This window comes from Felis catus, chromosome E2, assembly GCF_018350175.1.
Source record: "Felis catus isolate Fca126 chromosome E2, F.catus_Fca126_mat1.0, whole genome shotgun sequence".
Lineage (NCBI taxonomy): Eukaryota > Metazoa > Chordata > Mammalia > Carnivora > Felidae > Felis > Felis catus.
Window position 1 is genome coordinate 22,696,474 of NC_058382.1, and position 26,877 is coordinate 22,723,350.

General features: G+C 48.3%; 1 protein-coding gene and 1 long non-coding RNA gene across 3 annotated transcripts; one reads left to right on the forward strand and one right to left on the reverse strand.

The window, feature by feature from the left end:
- The first annotated feature begins 4,963 nt into the window (after nucleotides 1–4,963).
- On the forward strand, nucleotides 4,964–13,141 carry LOC123382287. Its single transcript, XR_006590435.1, has 2 exons — nucleotides 4,964–5,654; nucleotides 12,831–13,141. It is a non-coding gene; the product is annotated as an uncharacterized LOC123382287 (long non-coding RNA).
- CCNE1 (cyclin E1) lies at nucleotides 11,972–22,320 on the reverse strand. 2 transcript variants are annotated; one of them, XM_045046170.1, is made up of 12 exons: nucleotides 22,088–22,320; nucleotides 21,559–21,610; nucleotides 21,359–21,446; nucleotides 21,067–21,126; nucleotides 17,284–17,429; nucleotides 17,029–17,164; nucleotides 14,395–14,541; nucleotides 13,750–13,845; nucleotides 13,401–13,535; nucleotides 13,182–13,293; nucleotides 12,945–13,102; nucleotides 11,972–12,652 (listed from the first exon to the last, which is right to left on the reverse strand). In XM_045046170.1, the coding sequence occupies exons 2-12, from the start codon at nucleotides 21,579–21,581 to the stop codon at nucleotides 12,530–12,532; spliced, it is 1,224 nt and encodes a 407-aa protein (XP_044902105.1). In that variant the 5' UTR covers nucleotides 21,582–21,610; nucleotides 22,088–22,320; the 3' UTR covers nucleotides 11,972–12,529. The 2 variants fall into 2 exon arrangements, with proteins under 2 accessions (XP_044902105.1, XP_023101114.1); XM_023245346.2 differs by having other exon boundaries at nucleotides 21,067–21,135; nucleotides 22,088–22,318.
- Between the last annotated feature and the right edge of the window lie 4,557 nt (nucleotides 22,321–26,877).

A 26,877-nucleotide genomic window follows, 5' to 3' on the forward strand; every position in this document is an offset into this window, starting at 1 on the left:
CACGTGGCCAGAAAGCGGTGCACCCCAGGCCCGAACTCGGGCCGCCTGGCTCCTTCGTGCATGGGTCGGGGTCAAGCTCCTGAAGTTCTCTGCCACCCCTTAGGGTTGGGGCTGGCTGAGACCCTTGGGGACGGGCCTTAGATTCCCCGTTTGTGTGGCAGGGTAGAAGTGGTGCCCGCCTCCACGGGAGACTCGAAGGCGGCGCTCGCCAAATCGTCGCGACAGCGTCCGCCCGGGCGTGGCTGGTATGGAGCTGACGGGGCTTCTGGCCCCGCGTAGCCGCACGAGGAAAGGTCTCTCTTTGGGACCCACCTGTCTCCTCCGGGAGCTGGGAGTTCTCGGCGCCTCCTGCATGAGGCAGCGCCCAGGGCACTCTTGGGCTCCTCCTCCGAGCCGCCTACTACCCTGGCCTCTCTCCTTCCTCTCTGGTCTCTCCTCCTCTTCCTCCTCTCCTTCCTCCTCCCCTCTTCCTCTTCCTCCTCCTCCTCCTCCTCCTCCTCCTCCTCCTCCTCCTGCGCCGCGCGACCAGGGGGCGCCACAACAGTACTGGACTACGGCCTGGGGTCGGGACTGGCAGAGGCCTGGGAGGGGTGGACAGAGCGTTCAGGATTCCTGTCCTGGCCCAAGAGCGAATCTGCTCGGCTCCATGGGCGGTAACCAGCACTCTGGAAAGAGCGAGCGCATGCATCCCTGGCTCCCTCGGGTCCGCAGTCCCGGAAAGGATACTTGGCCCCGACCCTGGGTTGGGTTTTGGGGTTCATATAAACTGGTTAATGAGATTAAACAGGTCCGGGCTTCTCATACAGTGTAGACGCTTGAAACCGCCCCTTACCCCCTTCCGTGTGACCTTGGGCAAGAGGCTGAACCACCAGTCTCAGTTTCCTCTTTTTTAAAATGGGGTTGTGAGGGGCGCCTGGGTGGCGCAGTCGATTAAGCGTCCGACTTCAGCCAGGTCACGATCTCGTGGTCCGTGAGTTCGAGCCCCGCGTCGGGCTCTGGGCTGATGGCTCAGAGCCTGGAGCCTGTTTCCGATTCTGTGTCTCCCTCTCTCTCTGCCCCTCCCCCGTTCATGCTCTGTCTCTCTCTGTCCCAAAAATAAATAAACGTTGAAAAAAAATTAAAAAAAATAAAATGGGGTTGTGAGACAATTAAGTGACTAAATAAATAATGCCTTGGTAACAGTGCTGTGCATGCTGTTGGTACGCACCCATGCTCTGGCTAGGAACTGTGCTTTCCTGCTGTCTGAATCCAAGCCCAAACCCTAACCCCAGTTCTTGCCTTAAGATCTATTTTACGAAGGTTCCACGCAGGCACCTTTGAATAGTGACTTGCTGTGATGCATTCACTGAGACAGGTCAAGACAGTGACACGGGCCCACAGAGGCTGAACCCTTCTAGTTTCCTCCTTCCTGCTCACTTACCTACTGGCCAGCCTCAGCATGTCTCCCTCTGATAATGCTGCTTCCTTTGCCCCACCCCCATTGAAGGACCAGCAACCATATGTGTTTGGCCACACCTGTTCTGAGCGGCCCTGAACTGCAGTGTGATTTTGGATGGGACACCCTTATTCTCCTAAAGAGAGAAAGTCTAACCACAGTGATTTGGGTCTCAAACAGAGGTTTTGTGCAGGACAGGCCCAGGCCTGGGGCTTTGGCTAGTGAGTACCCTGCTGATCCGTCTTTTTCCTCCTGGCCAGACTGGGGGATCACAGGTGCTAGTTTAAGGGAGGGGAAATTGAAACACAAGGAGACCTAGGAGAAACCAGAAGGGAAAATTGGGGGACTTGGGGGGTTAGGCAGACCTCAGTGGTGTGTAGTTCCACCCCTGAGGCCAGGTGTTGGGGCAGGCTTCCTCACAGGGGATGTCTAGAACCTTCTCCGCATCCTGGGCTTGGCACAGACAGTGGCCACACACCCTCAGCAAGAAGAATCCTGTTGTTGGAAGCAGGATTTTTGCAGCAGCTTCAGAGCTGTCAACCATTGTTTTGGAGGGTTTCTGTTGTTTGTTACTGTATTTGCTACTTTCTCAGAACAGCATCCCTTGGCTTTTTCTATGGAGCCAGGTGGATCAGGTGGGGCTGACTCCAGCCCTGCGCCAGGGCCAGGCACACAGCCTGTGCTTGGCCGGGCAGAGCACTGTGTCCCCCTGACCACATCCTGATTAGAGAAGGAATGGTCACATGCCCCACACTGGACCAATGAGAGTCATCCTCAGGACTTTGGCTAGAGCTTCTGAGAAGGACGTGCTTGCTGGTAGGAATATTAGCCTAGAGATACTGGCAGGTACCACATGGAGGATGAGGTAAACATAGGACAAAGCAGAGCTGAGCAAGAGAGAAGACAGATTCCTGAGGACCATGCAAAACTCAGATCCAACCATGCCCACAGGTTAGGTATGCCCCTGGGCTATCCAGACAGAAGTCTCCATGAATTTTCCTGTTTGACTTGTGTTTCACTTGCTGTTGAACATCTTGAAGTCATCTGACCATCTGGTTGAGCAAAGACCATAGCCACCATTTCTGGATGAGAAGGCAGAGACTTGGGGGTCTGGGACACATGGCTCATCAGAGGTGGATCTGACCTACGGTTATCGCGAGAGAGTCTCTGCCAGGGGGTTCCTGTATCCTCTGGTCTCTCTCCTGGTCTCCTGTTCTGACCTTCCTCACCAGTGACTCTGGAGCCTCCCAGCCCAGAGATGCCCTTGACTATATGTTCTCTGGGTCTGTCTTGTCTGTAATTGTACCTCAGGGCCTGCCATAGAAGCTCTTGGTGAATGCTGGTGGAAAGAATGAATGAGTCATCAAACCCCCTGTGGCTGATTGGGGTTTGGAGGGGTTCAGAAAATCAGGAACTCGCAGAGCTTCCCCTCTTCCACCCTGCCCCTGAACTTGGCATGCACGACAGCCTCTTGCCCCTCACCTTACCTGAAATTTTGCTCCAACCCCTTGGCCCTTCCCTGGACCATCTCATTCATGAATGGTGGTATTGGCCCGTCTTGGGTAGCTGAGTGAGGGATGAGCTTCCACTCTAACTCCCCTACCCTGCCCCCGTTGCTCCATTCCAAAGGCTCAGGCACACTGGAACTCCTTTCAGAAACACACCCTGAAGGGCCATGGCTGCTGCCCACCAGCACGCCAGAATTGGTGAGTGAGAAGATACGGGAGAAGAGGGCTTGCTGCCGGGCCACGGGCTGTGCACCTCCTGAAATGTGCAGCGGCACATCTGCCCGGAGAAAAAGGGAGGTGGAATTGCAAGCTTCGTTATTTTTACTTTTTGGTGTTGAGGGGCCATCTGTGCAGGTTTGAGCTCATCTGGAGGAACCAGGATTTGTAGATGAAATTCAAATGCAGGATTGCTTTGCAGGCTGTCATGCTGAGACGTTTGCCCAGAGCTGGGGCGACAGCGCTGATATTTTTGTAGCGGTGGAGAGTCCAGAAGCTGCTCGAGGTGAGTGAGCACATGCAGCACCGGTCGGTCTTCTCAGCACTGGTGTCACCAAGGGTGCCAGGAGGCACTTGGACCACCAGCTGGGCAAACTGGCTCCCACTGCCCTCCAGGAGGACATCTGGAGGGTAGAAGGTCAGGGGGGCGGAGGTGGGCAATGCCAGAGTGGGGCGAGGAGGATCTCTGACCCCCTCCCTTGTCACTCATTTCTCCCAAACGACCTCCATGGACATGCAGCAGCACATCCATCCTTAGGGTATGCCCACGGCCCCCAGTGCCAGCTGCAGGACGCCATGATTCCCCCTGCATGGAAATTCCAGAACTGCCTTGTCCAAGGTGCAGGAGGAGTTGGCCACCCCCCACCCCACCTCTAGTTTCCCACAAACCAAGGCTGTCTGGGAGTGAGGAGGTGTCATTGTGAAGTGGGGACAGGAGGGTCATCCGATCCCCATTCTAAAAGCCCTTTCTGGGGTATTCCAGGTAAGCATCCTGTCATGGGGCTCTCGTTTTAACTATCGGCTGCTCACAGCCTGTGCACCACCCCATGCATCCTGTGCTAGTGAAGCTAGTCTCCAAACAACAACACAGGCATCAGGTGTGCACATTTGCCTGGTTAATTTGTAATAGAAAACATTGTTTCTGGCCCAGATGCTTTCCTTGGGCCTGTCCTGGGCCAGATGTGTGCAGCAGCCCGTGATACGATGGTCCTGGGGAGACAGAGAGCAGGACACAGAGGTTTAGCACATCTCCGTTCGGAAACTCTTCGATGCCATTCCTGACCACTCCTCCCAGGCTCCAGGGTGGGAGGGCGATGACAGACGCGGGCAAATGCTTGGTGGCTCTTTCCGTCACCACTGTGCTCCAACACACACACCCTTTCCTAACTTATGCCAGATAATGAAATCTAATGCCAATAGACAGGGATTGTGGGAAGAAAGTAATCCATAACCTACTTTTTCTTCTTTCTCCAAAACGAATGCTTGGGGTGAGGAATGTGATTTGAGGTGCACCAAGAGGGGTCCTTTGGCTCTGAAATACTGCTTCAAACACACACTCGCACACACACCCTGCCCGTCCCTCCCCCCAGAGGACTCCTCACCCCTGTCAGAGAGAGTACCTGTACAGGGAATTATGGCAAAGCAGAATGGGGGTGGGGGCAGGGCCTGGGGACACAGCAAGTGGCCACTGCCAGGCAAGACTGCGGCTGGCATTGCCAGGGTACAAAAGTGATGGGAAGAGGGGCCCAGAGTAGGCTCTTCCAGGGCCTTGCTGGGCTCCAGGCTCACGCTGGGGCTGACTAGCTTGGGCAGACAGACCTTTTTTTTTTTTTTTTTTTTTAAACACAGAAACAAAAGGATGAAATCATTAGCATCAATTGGGCACATTCAGTGTAGATTACTGACATGCCATTGTTATGAGGATAAAAGAAATATAATTAATAAAACCCGCCCAGCCCGCCTTTTGTGCTTCCATGAATTCTTTATTGGCATCTGCATCTATCTCATCCACAGACGAGCCCTCTCTCTTCATTGCCCTGGACATCACTAAAATGAACCGTGCAGAAAATCACTCCCAGGATCTGGAAACTCATCTTTTTCTGCTGCAATTTGTCTTTTGATGCCTCCGTTTTCTCCCTCCCAGGGCAGAATTAGCAGTGCAGCACAAGGTTCCATTCAAGGAAGAACAAAGCCTGGCCCAAGGTCCCTCCCACCGAGGACCATGTCGAGGGCCACCCTGCAGGGCCAGTTCCCTTTCAGGCACCAGCCTTTGTGGGGCGGGGGGCTTTTTCTGAAAGTAGCCCTGGAATCACACCTGCCCCACCTCTGGCCTTGGCATGCGGTACATAGGCTGAGTGTCAAAGGTCACCCTGAGGTCACCAGGCAGTCTAGAGGACCAGGGGAGGTAGGGCAGGCTTTCAGCCCACCTGCTTGCCAGTCTGACTTCTGCCCTGTTCACTGTCGCCCTTGCCCCGTACCCAGCCTTGCTGCCTTAAAGAAAGAAACCTCCTTTGCATGACAGGAAGCAGGGAAGTTCCCTGAAGTGTACTGCAAACCTAAAAACACCGCAAACCCGTCTTTCATCACCACCTGGATGACTGTTTGAAGAGAAACAGAAAACAGCTCTTAACCCCTGAGAGGCTGGGCTCGCACTGAGAGAACATGCTGTGGCCTCCCGCTCGCTGGGCAGATGAGGAAACCCAAGCCCAAAGTAGGTAAGCTGAAAGCCCCATGGCCCTTGGGAGGACTCTACTGAAAATCCAGGAATCAAACACAGTGCCCGTGGGAGGCAGGCAGGTAAAGAACATGTCCTTGGACACCAAGATACTTTGTCCTGGTGTTAGACATATTCAGATATCCGACGCTTCCAGGGAGAGAGATGCTCTGTCACTTTTCTTGAACCTTTCTATTTTCTTCACCCATACTGTTTTCTCACTTTTGCTGGAGGTAGGGGTGCAAGCTATTTGTCTTCTGCAGAAGATTGGCAGTGTGTAGGTAAGGATCAGCAGCAGGGAGCCCCAAGCCAGTGGCAGGGGTGGTGGGAACTCTGGTGCCCTGCCGGGTGCTGGGCAGCCACAGCTCTGTGTGAGCTCTCCCAAGTTGTAGGTCAGCTCAAATGCTTCAAAACCTCCTTGCGGCCCAAACACAACAGAACCCCACTTGGCAGTGCAAGACCCACAGCCCCAGACTCCTGCACAGAGCTGGAGGGGGCTGGGGTGGGTGGAGGACACAGAACTTCAGGGGAGTGCTTCAGACCAAGGCATCATCTCACATGGACTGAGTGCTCCTTCCTTGCCTACAACAAGGTATAATTTGGTTAGGTGCTTAGCAAGAGGGGCATAGAGAACTTTCTGGACAACTGGAGGAATGGATTTGTCTGTCTAGCTGTCTTTCCGATGATGCATTGGAACCTGAGCTTTTGTATGTCGTCCCACCCTTGCGACCCCTCCAGGAATTAGAATTCATTGGTGTGGGGCTCCTTTGCCCAGAAAAAACACTAGAACAGTAACAGCAGTCTCATTCATTTCTGTTAAGGTCTTGCTTTTCGATCTTAATGTTGGTGTTTTGCATATGGAAGATAGCAGGTATTCTCCTGGACATGGAAAAGTAAAAAATTTAATGAAAGTGACTGCACATGTAAGAATCCATCCATCTCCCCATTCATTCAGGGAGAACATATTTTTAATAAGTACCTATCATGTGGCAGGCCCTGCAATCAGGTGCTAAGCAATGAAATCAATAGGCAAGCAATCACTGAAAAATAAAAAGATGGGGGTGAGTTTGTATGGGCACGTGCCTTTTAAACTACTTAAGAGATACAATCAGACGAAGTAGCCCTGTACAAAAAACCAGCAAACATTTTGTCTATTCATATGTTACTGAATGCATAGAAAAAATTCTGGAGCAAGGTATACTCTTTTAACATGAAAACTATTAAGAATGGCATCTCTGGGCGGGGGGTGGGGTTCACTTTCGAGGTTGTACATGTTTGTGGTACTCTAATTTATTATAACAAACATGTTCCACTTCCATAATCAGAGAAAAACCAAGGAAGTTAAATAATCGCAATTTGAGGGGCGCTTGGGTGGCTCAGTCACCTAAGCGTCTGACTTCAGCTCAGGTCATGATCTTACAGTCTGTAAGTTTGAGCCCCGCGTCGGGCTCTGTGCTGACAGCTCAGAGCCTGGAGCCTGCTTCAGATTCTGTGTCTCCCTCTCTCTCTGCCACTCCCCTGCTCATGTTCTGTCTCTCTCTGTCTCAAAAATAAATAAAAACATTTAAAAAAATAGCAATTTGAATGAGAAGAAAAGATGGCGGTACCAAGTGCTGGAGCAGATGTGGGAAGGCAGGAACTCTCACACTCCCTGGCTGGGAGGATAAATTGGCATAATTTGGGGAATTAGCTGACGGCATCTAGTCAAGTTGCAGGAGCACATGGCCTTTGACACGGCGATTCCAGGTCTGGTAATGTGCCCGGAGGAATCCACACCCATGGCACACGTGTGCACAAGATGTTCATTGCAGCATTGTCTGTGACGGTGAAGGAATTGGTGACCTATGTGTGGACCGGCCTGGGAGGGAATATATACACTGTGAGATATTCACACAAGAAAACTCTATCACAGTTCAAAATAAATGAATCCAACCCTACGTGCGTCCGCATGGGTATAACTTGAAAATAATATTGAAAGAAAATAGGAAGTGGTGTTATTATACGTAAGGTCTGATTCCACTTGTGTGAATTTTTAAGACACTCAGGGCAGTGTTTCTGTAAGGCTATTGCTTATGGAGCCAAATATAAATGATAAAAGTCTAAAAATATGTGTGGGAATCATCCACACTGACCTCAGAGTGATTGTTTCCTCTGAGAAGGAAAGAGAGACAGAAAGCTGACGGGGCTGGGCAGGGAGACAAGGGGGCCCTTCAATGGAGTCTTCACTGGTATAGTCCTTAAAAGAAAAAGATGTGAAGCCGATTTGGCGAATCTGGTAAGTCATTGTAGTATTTTCTGAGCTTAAACATTTTTGCCTGTCTGATGCGTGTGAGCTGTTTTGTTTTGCCTTCCCCTGATGACTTGTGAACTGAGTGGTTTTCCTATGTGTATTGTGTATCCTAGTTCCCATCTTTCCTGAGTGTATGAACAATGGAAAGTGAAGTAAGCAGTTCCCCTAGAAGATGCGCGTTGCAATGATGCACAGGTGGAGGCACCCTTCAGGCGGGTGGCTCTGCAGGTGGAGAGCAGGGTGAGCCTGGCAGACTGGAGATGCAAAGTGGGAGCCAGGGAGGCACAGGGGGAGGCGCCAAATGAGTGGTGAGCTTGCCCAGGGCTGGAATGCCGAGGGCAGTGGACCTGAGGCTCCTCCACCTTGTGTCTGGAAGGAATGATACCTGGTGTGTAGCTGGGGGCCTGGGAGAGAGAAATCAGAGAAGTGAGAAGTTCCTAAGGGAACAGGTGGGGGGGGGGGCAGGGTTCACAAAGTGTGGCAAAGATGCCCTGAAGGGTGCCATTAGGTTTGCCTTGTGGGGGTCTTGGGTGGCCTTGGTGAGGGCGGTGTGCGGTGCGTGGGGACAGAAGCCCAAAGCTCGGGAGACAGAAGGTATATGTGACACCAGAGCTCAGCAAAGAAATTACATCAGTGTGGGCCAGACAAGAGTGGTCTCCTGCAGGAGGTGAGGATCTAGCTGACTGGATGGGTTGACAGGCAGAGGTGCAGAGGCAGAAGTCACTGTGGCCTGTAAAGGGATGTTGGGAAGTCCTTCATGCAGGGCCGTTCAGAAATTCCTGATGCATGTACTACAGTCATTTTCCCAGGGCACGTGGAGGCAGAACTCTGGGCTTGTTTCTTCAACTCCTGCCTCCTGACATCGCTCTGAGCACATCACCATCCTCTTCACAAACACCAGCTCCCTGCTGTCCGTACATATAGGGACATCAGGCCTGTGTCCAGCTTGACACGTAAAAGCTCATTGTGATGTGGCCTCTGTCACCTCCTCTGCCTCATCTCCCACTTCCTCCACTGACTCGTGATGGCTCTTCACTGGCTGCGGGGGAGGACAAAACAACAACCCCCTGTCGAACAGAAGTACTGCCCCTGCAACAGACCCGTTCCATGCCCCCAGACTCCGGGATTCTAGCTGTTTCCTGGTCTCCCCGGCTCACCTGAGCTGTACGCCTGCACCCCATTGCTTTGGTCTCCAGCACTGGGCATGCCCAGCATGCAGCAGGAGCTTGCAAGTGAGGGCGCCTCATATCATCCTAGGGAAGCCCCCATCAGAATAGAACTCACTGCACAGTCAGGTGCTACAGTTTTTGGAATTGGCATTGATCAGGAGAAGCGATTTAAAAAACAGCTGGTGGGGGGGGGGGGTGGCAGAGGGAGTATTTATTTAACGCAGGACAGTATTGCCCTCCCGTCTGAGGCTCCTGGGGAATAGTACCTGGTAAGCCTGTGAAACTGAGCACATTAGAGTGTTCTGGAGTTAAATTTGGAATTGGGATGAGTTAGGAAAAATCTATGCTCATTGAATACAAAATGCAATTGTCTGTCAGTGCAGGGACTGAAGTATCTGCAGCAAATTATATTTAAGACTCTATTGTCACAGGCAGATTAGCTAATGCTTGATTTTAAGTATAGGTTTCTAATGCTATTACTCCTGGTTAGCTCTGCCTGGCAGGTAACCTTGTGGAACAAATGACTGCATTGCTTGAATAACATATTTGATCAAACAGGACAATTCTTTCAAAAATTGAGTTCTCTGTGGCAATTTGAGACCTGTAATCAGCAAATTAGATGATTACAGCAGGGATAAAAATAGTCTTCTAACAATGTCCAAGGTATAAATGTGATTTGAATTTCAAAATGTTGAACATGTGGTAGGAAAATGCACGGTTGGGTAAATATGACTAGACATTATCAGATTTGATTTCTCTTTCCAACTCTGCTCTGAGCTACAGCCTAATTTTGCCCAAATAAACTCCAATCTCGTTTGTGTCTGAGTTAGAGGCTAGAAGTGGATCTCGCACTGTGCTCCAAACCTTAAAGGGCTCAAAAGCTTTACTTATCTGCCTTTAGGAACTTAAAGTCCATGTATCCCTTTGGTATGAAACCCATGAAACAATGAGCTGTCCAAGTTCCACCCAGGGAAGATGGCATTGGAAAGCCTTCGACACGCACTACCCGAAGACCAGTGTTTTCTTTCTTCGGCACGGAGGTGGGGGGGGGGGGACAGACGCCAGAGCAGCTCTGGTGAGGTCTAGCCAGCGAACTGCGAGCTGGGGCAGGATGTGAGGATGTGGTTTGCTCTACCACAATCCAATCAGCCCTCATGGTTGGTCAATAAGTTACTCTTAGTTTCTCCTGTAACACAAGGAAGTTAGACTAAGGGGCCACGTCACCTCCTTCTCCGGGTCCTTTCTGCTCACCGTCTCTGCCTCAGAGTGTCTGTCCACCCAGGTTGACCAGAGCTGCCATTTCCACCCCTGATGTCTGTCGGGCATTAGCGGGCCTCACCTGGTTTTAGCCGAATTGCGGAACAAGACTGACTTGGCAGTTGGGTATGCAGAGCCAACCAGTGAAGTGTGTACTAACTACTAGCAAAAGGAGCTCCTTAAATCAGGGAAACTTGAGTTTCCTTACTAGTGGCTCTTAGGGCTCCTGGCAGGGCCACAGAAAATATTGATTACTATGAATTACACTTATCCATCCAGGACTCATCCTTCATGAGCCCAGGTGATTCCCATGGCAACACTGTCATTTAATAAAAACAAAAACAAAACACCGATGTCCAGAAATGCAACACTCTTAAGTTTACATGTAAGGCATTCTCATCTCAGCAGATCCGGTAATGCTCCGCGATACAAGGGCCAAACAGCCTATGTAGTGTTTACTTCAAACGTGCTTTCAAACCAGTTACCTCACGTGTCAAGCCCTCACACTTACCTGAAGCTTTGAGAAATAGAAATGTTTTTCAGTGCCACAATTTTGCATAGAAAATGCCAAGTATAAATTAACCACTTTCAGGATTTTTCCAACAAGTTACTTCCAAATGATCGCCATTTAAAATTCACTGCTTTTTAAGGTGGGAACATCTCTGCCTAAGATGAAGAAATAACTAGCTAGGAGTACCATTTGACTAAATACCATTACATGTAGATTTATAATGCATTTATTAGGAAAACTGTATTAAAGCTTAGAAAACTAGAACATCACAAGGTGAAAAGAGTAGGGTCTCTCTCCACTTCGTCTACAATATGGTACAGTTTTAAAATGGCTGTTTTTCTACTTCAGGCACGATTTTGCAAAATGAGATAAAATACTGAGTCAAAATAAGTGGGATTTATTTGCTCATTCACCCTCCCTTTTATGAACCCATACACCAAAGCACTGCAAGGAAGTGGAACACAAAACCTGACATGACCACCACTATGAGAATGTTCAACAAAATGCAGTGTGAACTGTACACATTAGGCCTTAAAGTGGACAGTGGCCTCCTCCATTAGCAAGGCCCATGGTGACTGTATCGATGGTCACAGAACAGACCGTACACTGACATCTGGCCTTGAGCTACATACAATGTTACTTTACATTTTCTTCAAACTATAGTTTTAGGCTACATCATGTTAACAAGTTCTCCAAACAAAAGTTCTTTAGGTTAAGATTTGTGTAAGGACGAAGAGCATTAAGTAACACTAATTACAGATTCTTTATGTCCTTTGGCCTGTCCTAGGGCAGAAATTATACCTAGGAATCCTCTCGGATGCAGACATGACTCCCCCACTACTGCCACAGCCCTCCAGTGAGCTGCCCCTGAGCAGGGCACTGTGGGAGAAATACCAAATGGAAGCCTCATTCCCACTTCAGGGGACCCATGGGAGGCCTTCGAGGCTGCACCTAGAGCTCATGTCAAAAGTTTTCTTTTAAATATATTTGCTTGAAAGGTGTGAGCTTCAAGAAGTACGAAGTTAAAAAAGAGAACCTGGTATAGCCACATTCAAAGGTGACTTCTAACTTAAATGATCAGACATAGCTCATAAAACCAGCTGTCTCAAAGACAGTGTTATCTTTATTAAAAAACGGATAGACATAGCAGCACTTACAAAATAACAGTTCATAAAAGGCATTGTATATTGTCAACTGATAGTGTGAAAAGGGCAGGCCCCCAGCACAGCTGGTTGTGGGCTCCACATCACAATGCTCACAACCACCTGTTCCACTCAATACGACACAACCCAGAACACCTAAGGGGAGACCAACAGCAACGTGGCACTCCTCGACTTCAAGCCTTTGTTATCTGTGTGAATAGTCAATCAAGTCAAGTATCACCCTCCTTAGCAGCATCTGGAGCACTCATTGGTGTTCTGGAGGTGGCTGGTGTACTTGACCCACTTATTTAAAAAAACCTAAGCGTTCAATAAAAAACACTTCTCCCTGTCCAATGCCATCCACAGAAACACTTCGGTTGCGGAAGAGACGTGCTCTTCCATTTAAATGTCTGTAAAAGCTAATGCGGGCCTCTGCCGCGGTGCACAGAAGAGAACTTGGAGCAGGCACTTCTGCACAACTGTCTTTGGTGGAGAATGCTGGTGTGGTCACACTGTCCCCTGCCCACTGCTCTGCTTCTTGCTGCTCTGTGGGGGAGTGAGGACCCCGGTGGGGAGAGGAGAAATCCTGTTTTGTTCAGACAATATGGCTTTCTTTGCTTGGGCTTTGTCCTGTTAAGAACAAAAGTGAGAAATGTTAAAATGGAAGAGTGTATCCTTTGGGCTTCGCGTTCTGTGTGCTCTTTTCTAAGGAAATGAGGGGAAAAAAATAGCAAAGAACAATCTAAAAGTCTCTGGTCTACATGCTATTCAGACACAGCATCTACTGACCACAATTTTCTTTTTTAAGGAACCAAAAGAATTGGACTCTTTCTGGGATATCTGGAGCCTGCCTGAAGAAAAGTGAAGAGGCTATTTAAGCAGTTTTAAGGAATTTATCTGGGAAACGAGGAAGGCTACTGACCAGCAAATCCAAGCTGTTTATATGGGTCTGGATGTTGTGTGCATCTTCAGCAGGAACTCCCCTGAAGTGCTTAAGTTTTGAACTTCCTGTCTCCCTTATGACCATTGCAAATGGAACCATCCACTTGACACACTTCTCTATATCACACCACTGATACCCTGCAATGAAAATAAATTTTAGGCTCAATTGGTTTGGAAGTTTAGTACACCTTGTGAATGGACCGGAAAGCCAACGTACCTGAAACCTTTTGCATCAATTCAGAGGAAGAGAAATGATACAAGGCAGAAGCAGCAAGTACACCATAGGGAAATTCTAAGCAGCCAACATCCAGGACACAAAGATCTAAAAGCTATGGGGAAGAAAAAGAACACTGAGGCAGATGGCCAACATACATCCCTTCTAGAGTTAATCTAATGACGGGGTAGGCAGCCCCACAGAGGTAACAGAGCCACTTACCTCTGCAATCTGTATGAAGATTTGCTGGGGATACTGTGGCAGGAGCACTTCATATAAATCATTTAGATATGCAACCTGCATATATACATTCAGCCAGGACACAATGGTCAGGGGACTTAAGTGCCACTTAAGGGCCTAAGGGAAAACAGACAAAAGAGACCAATGGTTGAGAAAAGAAAAAGGTATTTCTGCTCCCCTTGGGCCTCTAAAGGAGTTCAAAATGAAGCCATGTTCCACGCCACAATGTGTCCAGCTGGAGAACACCTAGGCAGATGCACTCACACGAATGTGGAAAAGCTATTATGTATGCACTTTTTAAAAAGGACTGAAAAATTAACTTGTAACATACCTTCATAATGATTAATTCCATGCTAAGAATTTCCTCTCCTGAACAAGCCCCATCTGTAACATATGCAAACTGGTGCAGCTTTGGAGGATAGATTTCCTAAAAGGAAATATAAGGGAGAAACAACTAGCAAAAATCTCTAATAGTTTTAACTTATAATGTACATCCAAATATTGTTTTTAGTATTCTACCAGGAAAAGAGAGAGGGAGCACCATGGAATACCTATAGGGGCTACTCTGCTGGTCAAAATGTGTTCACTGTGAAAGAAACAACTCCCCCCGCCCCAATAAAGAAATGCATAAACACAACTTCTATTCAGTGGAGAGAGTTTTGAAATGTTCACCTTTTTAATACCTTTAGCAACATGTTTGCAAGTTAGGCCCATCCACCCTTCTAAGCATTCCAAAATTTTTAATCCTCTTGGGTCAAAGTTCAATTTTTTGGCTTAAAGTAACTACATTAACTTAAACATTTTATAGACTCACTACTTCTCTCACTTCTTGGTTAATTTCTAGTCCTTTCTGCATGCATCTTTACTTTAGATGACCTCAAATTAGAAAAACGTAGACAAAAAGTTGGCGTCTTCCAGTAATCTCAGAGGATCTCAAGAAACGGCATATGCCACATAACATTTGAAAATGATTTACCTCAAGTTTGGCAGCAATAAATAAAGATGAAATCCCAATAAGCTGTAAAAGTGTTTTTACGATATTTTGTTGTGTTGCCATATACCGATCAAAGAAATCCTGTGCCAAGTAAAATGTCTCTCTGTGAAGTTTATAGACTTCACACACCTGAAAAAACAGTAAGTTTTAGAACAGTTACTTGAGGAAAAAAGAAAGACAAAAACACACACACACACACAAAACCCAAAAACCAAAAAACAACAAAAACATAAACATTTGTCATGAGTTTTGGTGAAGGACAATATAACCAAATCAGGAGAGACAGAACTTTGCTTTTCTGAAAGGATTGTTACCTTGCTTGTCCCCAAGCACGCACACAATGAAAAACTAGAACTCGCATACAAGGATTAAGTGTTCTATGATCTACATTAATAATAATAATAGTAAGAGCAAATGTTCACAGGCAGGGGAAGGAAGGTATGTTCATCGCCTGGTACAGCAGCATTTTCATGGAAAAAGTGTGAATAATTACCTCAAACTGTAATATCAGGACCATGCCTGCCCTGCCCACCTCATAGGATTGCTGAGAGACAGGGGAAAATGGTGTGCATGAGGGAGCTGAAGAAGACCAAGGAAATATTAGACCTCAACTCATCACCACCATCAAATGTCTGTTTATACATATAAAACTGCTATTCCTAAACAGGCCTTCCCATGTATAGGTGTAATTCATGGGGTTAAGGCACCAGAGAAACAACAGAACATTAATAGAAAATTCCATCAATCACCAAACAGTATTTCTAAAGTCCAGGCTAGGGCATATTTAAAGTCAGTTTTCATAAAGTAACACAATTACAATCTGATCAGAAGTGAAACTAGAGCTTCTGTCCTCTCAGGAACAAACTCTCAAACTTGTGTCACCCGGCTCACAACTGGGCACACAGCATGAGCGCTGCCTTTCCCACACGCGTGCTGACTTCCTGGCAGGGCTAGAGGCTGAGAAACAGCATCACTGCACACAAGCCTCAAGTACTGTCTCAGCAAGGACAAAACGGTTACCATTCTTTTCTATCTTTTCAATGGTATTACATGACTTTTTTGACGGACTTTCAGAGAAAAACCTTCCTTAAAGTATTTGGCATCAACTGCATAATACAAATAGAACTTCCCAGTCACAACATCTAATGAGTTGAAGCGTGGGAGAATGCAGCACACTACACATCTAATGCTTCAAGGAATTATAAATTGACCCAAAGGGCCCAGAAAGTCTATGTGCCATAGTGGGCCTGTGGATGGCACCTGCAAGGCCTCTAGTTTCAAGCAGGCCTGCCAAAGAACTCAGTACAGAAAATGTTAATATTTTCAGAGACCAATAAAGAAAAGCGAATTAATAATGGTAAAAACAGCTATCTTTTCTTGCCTATTATGTAAGCTGCACTTCATACACACTATTTCTAATCCATATAAACTCTGCAAGGAAAATACTGGTAGCAAATATTACAGATGAGAAAACCAAGATTCTAAGTTAAGTGACTTGCCTGATGAAGACACATAGATGGTGGCAGCAGGGGATTCGATTCTAGGATGAGCATAACAGGGGTACGAATACCCCTGGACACACACTTTCCAAAGAGTACAGAGCAGTTTGTTTTTAGGGAATATTTAGGCATGCAACTTCCTTATGTCCTTTTCCACAAAATCAATCTGCCTGAGATGTCCTTCAACATCACAGAAAATGTTGAACATCCCATTTCTCATCACCCAAGGCTCACAGAGGTGTCCAGGAAGCACCCTGAGGCACTACTGAGTCACCCACACTTCCTCTCAGAAAGAGGTACACTGCCCATACAATATCGCTTTTTATGTTTAATTACCCATCAAAATATGTAATACTTGTTCTTTTTCTTAATTCATTTTTTTACTATTTATTTTTGAGAGAGCAAGAGAGAGAAAGACAGTGTGGGGGAGGGGCTGAGAAAGAGGGAGACAGAGGATCTGAAGAGGGCTCTGCGCTGACAGCAGAGAGCTTGATGTGGGACCCAAACCCATGAACCGTGAGAGCATGACCTGAGCCCAAGTTGGGTGCTTAACTGACTGAGCCACTCAGGCACCCCAGTACTTGTTCTTTTGATCAATTGTTGCAGAGAAGTACGATAGTGTGGCCAATAAAAGAATTAACCGATATATTTTGTTAAGAGGATATTCTGTGGGGAAAGGGAAATGGATTCTAAAGAGTTAAAAAGGAACAATGTAAGCTCTCTGTTAAAGATAAGCCTGTTCATATATTTTTAAAACGTATGATAGTGGCTATCAAATAGCTGTTATCTGCATTCCACTGGATATATTTAAAAGTAATTTAATTAACAAAGACCAAATATCAATATTTACAGTTAAGTGGAAAATAGAACTTCTGGAATTATTTGAGCTTTGAAGAAAAAAATTCGATGCCAACTTAAAAGCAGATATCTAAGAGGTAAAGAGACTTCAGAAATTCTAAGGTAGAATGCAAGCAAAACGTTAAACTGCTGTAGTATATATACCACAGCCTCAGAGACACAGAATGTGTCGATGGGATGAAACGCACAGAGATCATAACAACACAGAAGATTCCAGAAGTGGTCAATGCTTCCAGTCAGCAGGAAGACTCAAGCTCACCTCCATTAACCAATCCAGAAGAATTGCTCGCATTTTAGGCTGCAGGAGAGGGTGCCGCTGCATAAAGTGCTTATCCCGTAAGTAGGTCTTCTCCTTGTTTAACATGATTTTCCAAACCTCGTCTCTATTTGCCCAGCTACAAAACACACAACCAAGTGAAAAACAACAGGTAGGTGTCAATATGCATCCATTCTAACTCGGTGAGCTTGAGCACAAGGAGGAAGAGACCTGGAAAGCACGTGGTGGTCAACTTACTTCAGTATAGGCAGTGGTGAGGCTCTGGAGGGCATGAAACTCTGAGGCCCACAGGTGGAACTAGGGTACGTTGGCTCATCCTCTTCTTTGTCAGGTGTAGGAATCAAGGAGCAGGGGTTTTCACACACTGAACTGCCATCCCAAGGCTATAGAAGAAAAACGTATTTTTAAATGTTTGACGCGAGCCAGCTATTTTTGCATTCATTGATTTGTAGAACAGCTAGCAAAACAGAAAATGCCTTAACACTGCAGAGCAATCTCCAGACCTAAATATATATTCTGGCTTAAATTAAGATGAATATGGAACAGCGAAGGAAAAGCCACAGTGATGACCCCAGGCTTTCGTTTCATTCGTCATTGACTTAGGAGTCTATAAGCTAAAACACCAACACCTCTTACAATACAATATGAACCAAACCGAACCACAAATTCATTTGCAGGCCAGTAAGACACTGTGCATAATTTCTGAAGTGTCTCGTGGGATTATCTGGTCACAACTCAAAAATTTGCTTAACAAGTACAACTAATTTACAAAAATTTCTTAAAAGTGAAAGAATTTCCAATAAAAGTATTTAGTTACATAAGCACTGTATATTCACCAGTTACGCTTATGAAGATCAAAAATGTAAACTGATTACCATCTATATTTAAAGTCTCCCCATCTGAAAACAAAAACCCATCGAATGTGCATCTTTCGGTATTACATAATGGGGACGTTTTGTTTTCCTTAACTCAAAACAAAACAGAGTATCTGCCTAGTTAAAACCAAATCCAGGAATGGTCACAGGATATACTAAGAAGTCTGTGGAGACAGAAGCCAAATACCCCTGAAGACCTCTGAATCCTGCCCCCAAAGTCTTGCAAAGAATAAGATTCAAATAACTGACAAGTGAATAAACCATCATTAAAAACCCAAACAATTTGCTTTTCTTGTAAAGGTTCCAGATCCTTAATATTATTCAATTTTCAATATTTGGAATATACTAAGGTCATTTTGCCATTTAGAAAATTTTCTCTTTAAAGCTACTCTGTTTATCATCCTACTCTGAAAAGAAACCTATGATTGACTTTTTTGAATTATAAAGAGTGATTGTGTTGACAATATGGCAGGTAACAATCCCACCAGCACGGAAGCCTTGGCATTTTTTTTTTTTTTAACACAGACAGCTCATGAAGGTTGACTAAAGAAAAGCGACAATGGGATGACTAGAAATAAGCATGGGGGGACTTGGGCTCCAGGTGCTGCCTGGAAAGTATGGTAGACGGAGGCTATCACAGCACACCAGCCACTTTCAGAGGAAGCCAGAGCACTTTCCGTGTACTAAGAGAGCAAAGCAGGATAAAGCTCTTCTCCACCCAGGGTGCAAAGAATTGGGCATGCAAATTAGCCATGACAACCCCTGCCAACAGCTGTTCCAGAAGGGCAGCCTCCTCTTCCAGCTCTAGTATCACGTGCTGGTAGCATTTCCTTGACTCAAAAAGGGTCACATTACAAGTGCCTCAAGTTGCTCTCCATTCAAGAATAAATTCTAGTTTTGAAGGCAGAAGCTGGGTGCCACCCTCTACAGCCAGATGGCCGAAATAGCGGAGAGCAGGCTTTGGGGGATAAAATGGTGGCAGTTTCTAACCTGTAGGTTCATAGACAGATTGTGTGAACCACAGCAGATAAATGTTTCTGAAAGTTGGCCCTTAACTTGAGCCTATACCGGGTTTCAAAGGAGGCGAGATCGTCCCACTTTAGGAAGGAATGGGATAAGAGCAAGAGACCAATTTTCACTATTTGTAATCACTTCAGACTCCTTATGCCACTTTTAAATAAGAATAGAACTACTTATGTAAAATTAGGTTCTGCGAAGTCATTCATGGAAAGTCCAGCATTTCACTCACACAAAAGGTCAGGTCTTATGCAAAAAATTAAACAAAATGGATGTGTTAAATGGATTTTAGATAAAAGGGTATTCTTTTTGTTAAGAAAGGTCTAAGGTAAGAATCAAAGGTTCTCTGAGGTCTTGATGAAGCAGTTATAAGGAAGTTAGCGTAATGGCTACAAGTGACTCAAGGCTACTGTACTGTGTTGAACTGTAACTCCCGAGAAAAATTGTGTCATTAATAGGCAAAAAGGTTGTGTTACCCCAAAACTCTAGCTTCATGAATCTACACAGAGAAATAACAAAAGACAACAAATTCTTCTGTAAACAGATGGACAGTTTTCAAGCTATCTGTTCTACAAAATGTGCAGAAACCTGTTGTCACTAATCTCTGAACAACCATGAAAATTCCTTCTAGTTAGTGGGAAATGATACGGCTATTCATGTACCACAGTTATCAACTGTCGGCAGTTTAGGGATAGGACCACAGACAGCCCCACTTAGGCACCCTAGCACCTTGAGAACACAAACTATTCTAAAACTCTAAGAAGTCAATATGAATGCCTTTACTTCATTCTCAGTTGGAAATTTCAATTCAAACAGCTGGGAAAACAAGCAACCTTGAGTTTCACAAAGTGGAGATCCATTTTATCATAACCCACAAAAATCAAATTGCTTAAGGTTTTTTGTTTTTAAGGAGAGAAAAAGAAAAGGAAAGAACTGGGATGCGCTGTCTCATTTCCTTCCCTAAAGTGAATGAAGTATTTCTTCTTCTAATAGAGAAGGAAATCATCAACCCCTAGTTCAATATTCGGTGGACCACCCCAGAAATGCTAATTCCTAAGGTCTTATGTGCAGTCACAATTGTTACTGCAAACCCACTGCTTTAAAGCCCTTCACTCTTCCAGAGCCAGCTGTGGCTGTTGCTTACTGCCCAACAAAGTGATGTGCAGCCCAGTGCTAACCTAGTTGGAACCATTGCCCTCAGCTCAAATAATACTCCTGCTCAGCTTTTATCCGTGATAGGGTCAGAAGGCCCGATCCACTAGTTTGGAGATAGGTTGCTTCCCCTGCTAGAACCATTAACTATGGTCTCCAGCCATTTCTGGAGGTAGAGAGATAACACAAGCTTTTTCTGGTAGGAGCTTCTGATATTGTAATGATATCATGAGCACGCAGGAAATTTGGCGGTAACTCCATGAAGGAGAGGCAAGAGAAGTGGACTAGTCAATTGAAAAAATGTGTTGAGACACATATGTCATTACACAGAATGTTCCACTAACATTCTGGCTGAGGCCAGGTGGAGCCCCAGACAGCAGTGATCATTGTAGGTAACTGCTAGATGGGCTGAGAACTTCCAGAAGGGGGGAAAAGTTAGAAACCTGACCTAAAGGGGGGGTGGGAGGGGGAATGGAGGTCCTTAAGCACCATGATGGGAAAACAGTAGCATGGATGGGGAGAATTCATGGTTGCTTATGAACACACACAAACACCCATCATCATACCCAAAGAGCTCTGTGTCAGGAGCCCTCCCCCCAGTTCACCAGCCCAGAGACAAGGCTCTAGGATGAACTCCGCCCCTGATTGCACAGGACTCTGGGTTACTTTCTTCCTCTGAGTCTGAGTTTCCTCAAGGGCAAAAGGAGAGGACTGAGTTATTTGATGTCCATTCTGGTTCTTCCAGACATCAACGCATATTTGTAATCTCAAAGGTGCCGGTCAGGAACACAAGACCTCGCTGGAATCCCAAAGCTGGCAGAGGTCAGTGCCACTGACAGGCAGAGCTCAGCCATATGTACTGCGGCCAAAGGTAGAGAAAAACCCTTCAGCAGGAGGGTTTTGGAGACTGAGACTCAATTTAACCCACAAAGAGCAGGAGGCCCTCCACCTAGGCCCAATTAGCAACTGTACCTACCTGACTGCTGCACTGGTTTCTCACAGTCCTGTCAATTTTTGCAATTTCTTCATCTGGATCCTGCAAAAACTAACATAAAACAACCCACCCCACAAGGAAACACACCAAACAACCCAAAGACAAAAACAGAAAAGAGAGAAAAAGTTGGTTAGGTTATAGGCACCATTTCTGCCAAATGCACCCCATTAACCCCCTAACAATAAACATGTGGTGGATGGAGCCCAGTCTGGTACCCAGGTAAGATTGTGGGGGGGGGGGGGTCTCCTCCCCCACCTGTCTCCTTTGTACTCACAACAGCCACATTTGCCTTTCTTTTCCTGGAGCGAACAGAGACATCGGTGCCACTTTCCTCTTTCATGGTGTCCCGTTCCTTTGCATCCCTGCAAAGCCAGGGTGGCACAGAGGTCAGGGTGAATTCTCCCCAAATCTAGGTCCACCCCTCCCCCACCGCTGAACACCCTTCCCGTCCCCCCCAGCGACCGGGCCACTCACCTCTCCCTTCTCTCCCTCGGCATGGCTTGGGGCGTGGGATCAGATCTCAGGCCTTGGGGGCACAAACCGGGCAGTGGGGTGAGGAGGACCAGAGGTGGGGGGCCAGGGCCCGCCGGCCCGCCCCGGACACCCCTCCCCCTCCCGCGCGGGCGGCGGCGGCGGCGGGAGCCTCCCGGGCCGGTCAGGAAAATGGCCGATGGGCCCGGGGTGGCCTGTCACCCGCGGCGCCGCCACCAACCCGCGATGCCGGGTCCGAACCGGGGGTTGAGGGGGGGGCCCGGACGCCCCCCGGAAATCCCCTCCTGCCCATCGCCTTCCTTGGGGCTCAAGCTGCCTCAGTCTCCCCCTCAACACCTTCCCATGGTCCGTCTCTGAGCCACCCTACAGGGGCACCCCACGCTGACGACTCGGGGACCTGGCGACCCTGCCTCGCCCCACCCCCACCCCGGCCCGGCCCGACCCGGGCGCTCTGGGAGTCCTCGCCGCCGCACCGTCCCGCAGCCCCGCGGCCCCACGGCAGGGCCCTTACCCAAAGCCGTCTCCGCGGCAGGCAGGCGGCACGAGCTGAGGCCCGACGCAGGAGGCAGAGGCGAGCGGGAAGCCGGGAGGCGGGAGGCGGCGGCGGGCCGAGCGCGCGGCGGTGGCGGGATCCGCGCCTGCCCCCTACACCGCGCTGGCGGCCGAGCCGGCTGCTCCTGCGCCCGGCTAAGAGCGGGACATTTAAAAATCCCTGCGCGCGGAACCGGCCCCCGGCCCGCCCTCGCGCCCTCCCGCCACCCTCCGCCCCGCCCCGGCCGCTCAGAGCCCCTCAGCGGCCGCCCGAGGGCCCGGGCCCGCCCAGCAGCCGCCCTCAGGACCGCCCCGCCGCGGCGCAAGCCAGCCGAGGCGCTCCGAACCGACGGGGGGCGGGGCCTGAGCGGGGGGCGGGGCTAAGTGACAGGGCCTGCGCGCCGCAGGGGCGGGGCCGGGGCCGTGGCGGGGCCTGCGCGGCGCAAGCTGCGGCGCCGCGCGGGGCGGGACGCGGGAGGCCGGCTGGCGCGCGCGGTAGAGGGCGGGGCCGCGTTCGGGCGGGCGGGCCGCGGGGGAGGTCTGGCGCGCGCGCGCGCGCGCGCGCGCGGCGGAGGGGCGGGCCGTGGGGCTCCGGGGGCGGAGCCGAGCGGCGCTGGAGCGGCAAAAGGCCGCGTGGCCGGCGCTGGGGGAATGTAAACACGGCAGGCGGCGAGGGTTCTGGCTGGGGCAGGGGTCTGGCAGGGGCGAGCGGGAGGACCCGCCGTCGGTCGGCCTGCCGCGCGCGCGTACTGTCCCTCCTTGCACGTCCTTCCCGCCCCCGAGACGCAGGGTTCCGGCCCCTGAGTCGGGGCGGGGATGTGCCCAAGGTCACAGCGCCTGGTCGTTGGCCTACAACGTGTGCCTCCGGCAGTCGCCGGGATCTGGGGCGCCGGTGGAACAGTTGTTCCTGGAGGTACGTCCACGCATCCATCCAAGCCATTCATTCAACTAACAGCCCAGCACCTTCCCTGTATTTCCCTCCCCCACAAACTCTTCACGACGTTGGAATTTCAGGCAGCCCCTCTAGCTGAAAGCCGTTCCCAGAGGCTCGCATCGGACCGGGATGAAATCCGCACTCCCTGCCCTGGCGAACAGGGCTCCACCTGACCTGGCCTCCGCATCCTGTCAGACTTCCCTGCAACCCCCTCCCTTCACATCTCACCGCCCTTGTCCTTTCTCACCTCGGGGCCTTGGGGCTTGTGCCCTGCGAGGGCACCTCCGGCTGTTCTTCCTTCCCAAGAAATTCAAGGTCTTCAGTGACCACTTAACCTGGAGCACCCCTCTCCCCAGGACTTCCTCTCCATCTTTTTGCCCGGCTGTGTTTCCTTGACAGAACTTGCGGCCAGAAGACTCTTGCTCCTCCGTTTCCTTGTTTGGTGTCCCTCTCCCTATCTTGTCTGTCTTCTTTACTGCTGTTATCCCCCAGCTCTCCGTATAGTGCCTGGGGGAAGGGAGACACTTAAATCCTATTTATGAATGAATTCTTGAAAAACATACAGCGACCAAGCCCTATTGGAGCTTAACAGGCCAGTGATACAGGTACTGAACGATGGTCGCTAGAAACTACCTTCTATACTAAATTTGTAGAAAGCAGCATGTAGCAGAGGGCTCCCAAACACTCCCAAGACCCTTCCTGATTTATAGTCTCAGCCTTGTTCCCTGCCCCACTAACATAACAGTCTTTCTGAGGTGACAGCCTAGGTCTTATTGAAGAGTACGCCTTGTGTCATCCCCATAGGTCCCTGCTAGCCGACCTTCCAGGGGCTCTGAGGTCAACACTGCTGAGATAACTCACTCAGCTTGTCTTAGGTAGGCATGGAACCCAAGGTCCTGAATTCCCAGCCCTGTGTCCTTTAGGAATAACAATAAGAAGTATCAAAAACAGCATTTCCAAAATGGCAGCTTTGGGCTAAATCCTTCAGAGTGTTATCTCAGTTCAATTTAGCAATAATCCTATCATGTTGATACTATGATAGTCCTATTTCAGGGATGGAAACTATCTACTTTTCAGCGTCATTATTTAGGGATGAAGTGAGATAATGCAGCCTTAGTACAGTGTTTGACACATAGTAAATGCTCAATAAATTTTATATAATATAATAAATATAAATATATAAATATGTGTGTGTGTATATATATATATATATATATATATATATATATATATATATCACAATGATAGACAAGACAGTTTTCCTTAGTGGTTGCAGCAGCTTACACTCCCACCAGCAAAGAATGAGACTTCCAGATGTTCTGTGTACTAGCCGATATGTTCACCAACAGTACAATGGATAAATAAATTTGGTATATTCATTCAATGGAATACCGCACAACAACAAAAAGGACAAATCACTAAAACATGCAGCAACATGAATAAATCTCAGACATAATGGTGAGCCCAAGAAGCTAGACACAAAAAAGTATTAGTATGTGATTCCATTTAATTGAAGTTTAAGAAAAGACAGAACTATAGGGACGGTGGTCAGAACAGCAGTTACATTTGGGGTGGGATTAGTAACTGGGAGGGGACCAGGGGAAACTTCTGGGTTCCACACGTTTTATATCTTGAGCTGAATACATCGTTGTGTACATAAAAATTCCTTGAGATGTGCACTTATAACTTACACACTTTATGGAGTGTGTATTTCAACAAAAAAATTGTTTTTCAAAAAAATAATTTGAAACAAAATAAAGTAAGACTTTAATAATTCCTGCCCAGTTGGGAACTTCTAGTTTGGAAGGGAGGCAGTTATGTAGATTGGTAGCCATAGTACAGAGTGATAAGGACTGGGATGGGAAACTTCTGGGGGCTATAGCTTCACATGGAGTGGTGACAGGAGAGGGCATCCAGCCTACACTTGCCAAGAAGGCTGCATGGAGGAAGCATCATCTAGGCCAGAATGAGATGATGTTTGGCAGAGGCAACAGAAAAGATAAATCTGTGGAAACAGACTGCACCAAATTACTGAGGGCCACTTGCCAGGGGTAGCTCACCTTTGGCTGTTTGGTTTCGCTTCATCATATGCCTGCCTGCCCTGGGGTTAGAGTGGCCAAGCATTGGCTCAGCCTTGAGGGAGATATGGATTGAACTAGAAAACCAGCTACTGGGTAGGGAGGGTATCACCTTCCCTCCACAATAAGACTTTGGGAAAGTTCCTTAACCTCTTGGTACCTCAATTTCCTCATCTGTAAAGTGGGGTGATTCTAATTATCCTAACCTCCATGGTTTCTGTGAGGAGTAAATGTACTAATACCGATGATGCATTTGCAATAGTATCTAGGACATAGTGTTCAACATGTATTATTATTTGTAAAGAAATCTGTGGCATTTGCATAGCTTCATACATGGTAAAAACAGCAGCCAGGATAGAAGGATTAAGAAGTAAGTCAATGGGGGTTGCCAGGGGGGAAATCCTTCCCAGATAGGATTCCTTAACCTAGGGCTCCCAGATAGCCTTCAGTGGCCCAGGAAACTGCCTGCTGGCAGTGTCGGCCCATTGTGTGCACTTGGGCAGGGGTTACTTAACTTTTACCAGTTCCTTAAAGGCACCTATAGAAAGTTAAGGAGTTGATCAGGAAGAGGGTTGATCAGGAAAGGTGTGGGCTGTGACTGGAAGTGGAGCTGGCCCTGGCCTTGCTATCAGGCAAAACTGGGCACATAGGGCTGCTTGGCTGAGTCGAAGGAGGTGGGGGAGGGACATCTAGTGAGGCTCCACACAGGAATCCCAGAAGAGGGATCAAACTGGCTGCACCAGTGTGAGCTGTGAGGTAGGGGCCAGGCAGGAGGAGCAGGACCCAGTGCCAGGGAACCCAGTGTGGGAAGGCCCTGGGGGCTTGGCTCCTGTCCTCTCTCAGCAGTGGAAATCTGTCTGCACAGGCTTGCCGGGTCAGCCCAAGTCCAGGGCCCCAGTGCGTGCTCCCCAGGTTGTGGTTCACATCAAGCTCACACTGCTATGGACTCCAAGGCGGGAGACTGGCAAACCAATGGGTGGTCCCAGCCCTGGCCTAACCCTCTGCTACACTGGGGAGCAAGTGCAGTCACACTTCCTCAGGCAGAAGGCTGTGTCCCGTTTAAAAACTCCAGTGAAAATTAAAACTGACCTTTAAACTTAGTATCTGATAGAGCAACGGTGGCAGCTGACATTTATGGATTCTGTGCTAAGCTCAGGGTTTCCAAGGACAAGAGACTAATTTGAAGACACTTCAAGGGGTAGGAGTGTGTGATCAGGTTGGGTGGGGGGGAATGCATCAGTTATGCAGCAATAAACCCCCCTTCAGCATGGGCTGAGACACAAGAGTTCTTTGTTCTGTATTTGACCACCATATTCCCAGCTTTCACTTAAATCTCCTCATTTTGGGTTTCTGAAGACAGACACAGCTGCAAGACATAGAGCAGGACCTTGGAGAGATAAGGCACTGGCGTCTCCCTTCTGGAATATTTTCCTTCAAGCGCTATACTCTGCACTTTGATGGGGGAGGGAGGCTTGGCCAATCAGAGAACCACATTCCTGCCCATGCGGTTGGTTACAGGGCTGGGCACATGACCTGAGCTGGGCCAATGAAAATCCCCTGGAGTTGCTAAGCGGACCTAAAGTGGGTCTGGAAGCAGGAGGCCATCTTGCCACTCAGGGTGACCTTCCTTAGAGGGAAGTCTTGGGGAAGAGGGGAGCAAAGCCTGAGGTAAAGGGAGGTAGTCTTCTGATTCATCGAGCTTCTGGGTCTAGTCAAGCCCCAGACCAGGTTCCTAGGAACTTTCCAGATGCTAGAGCC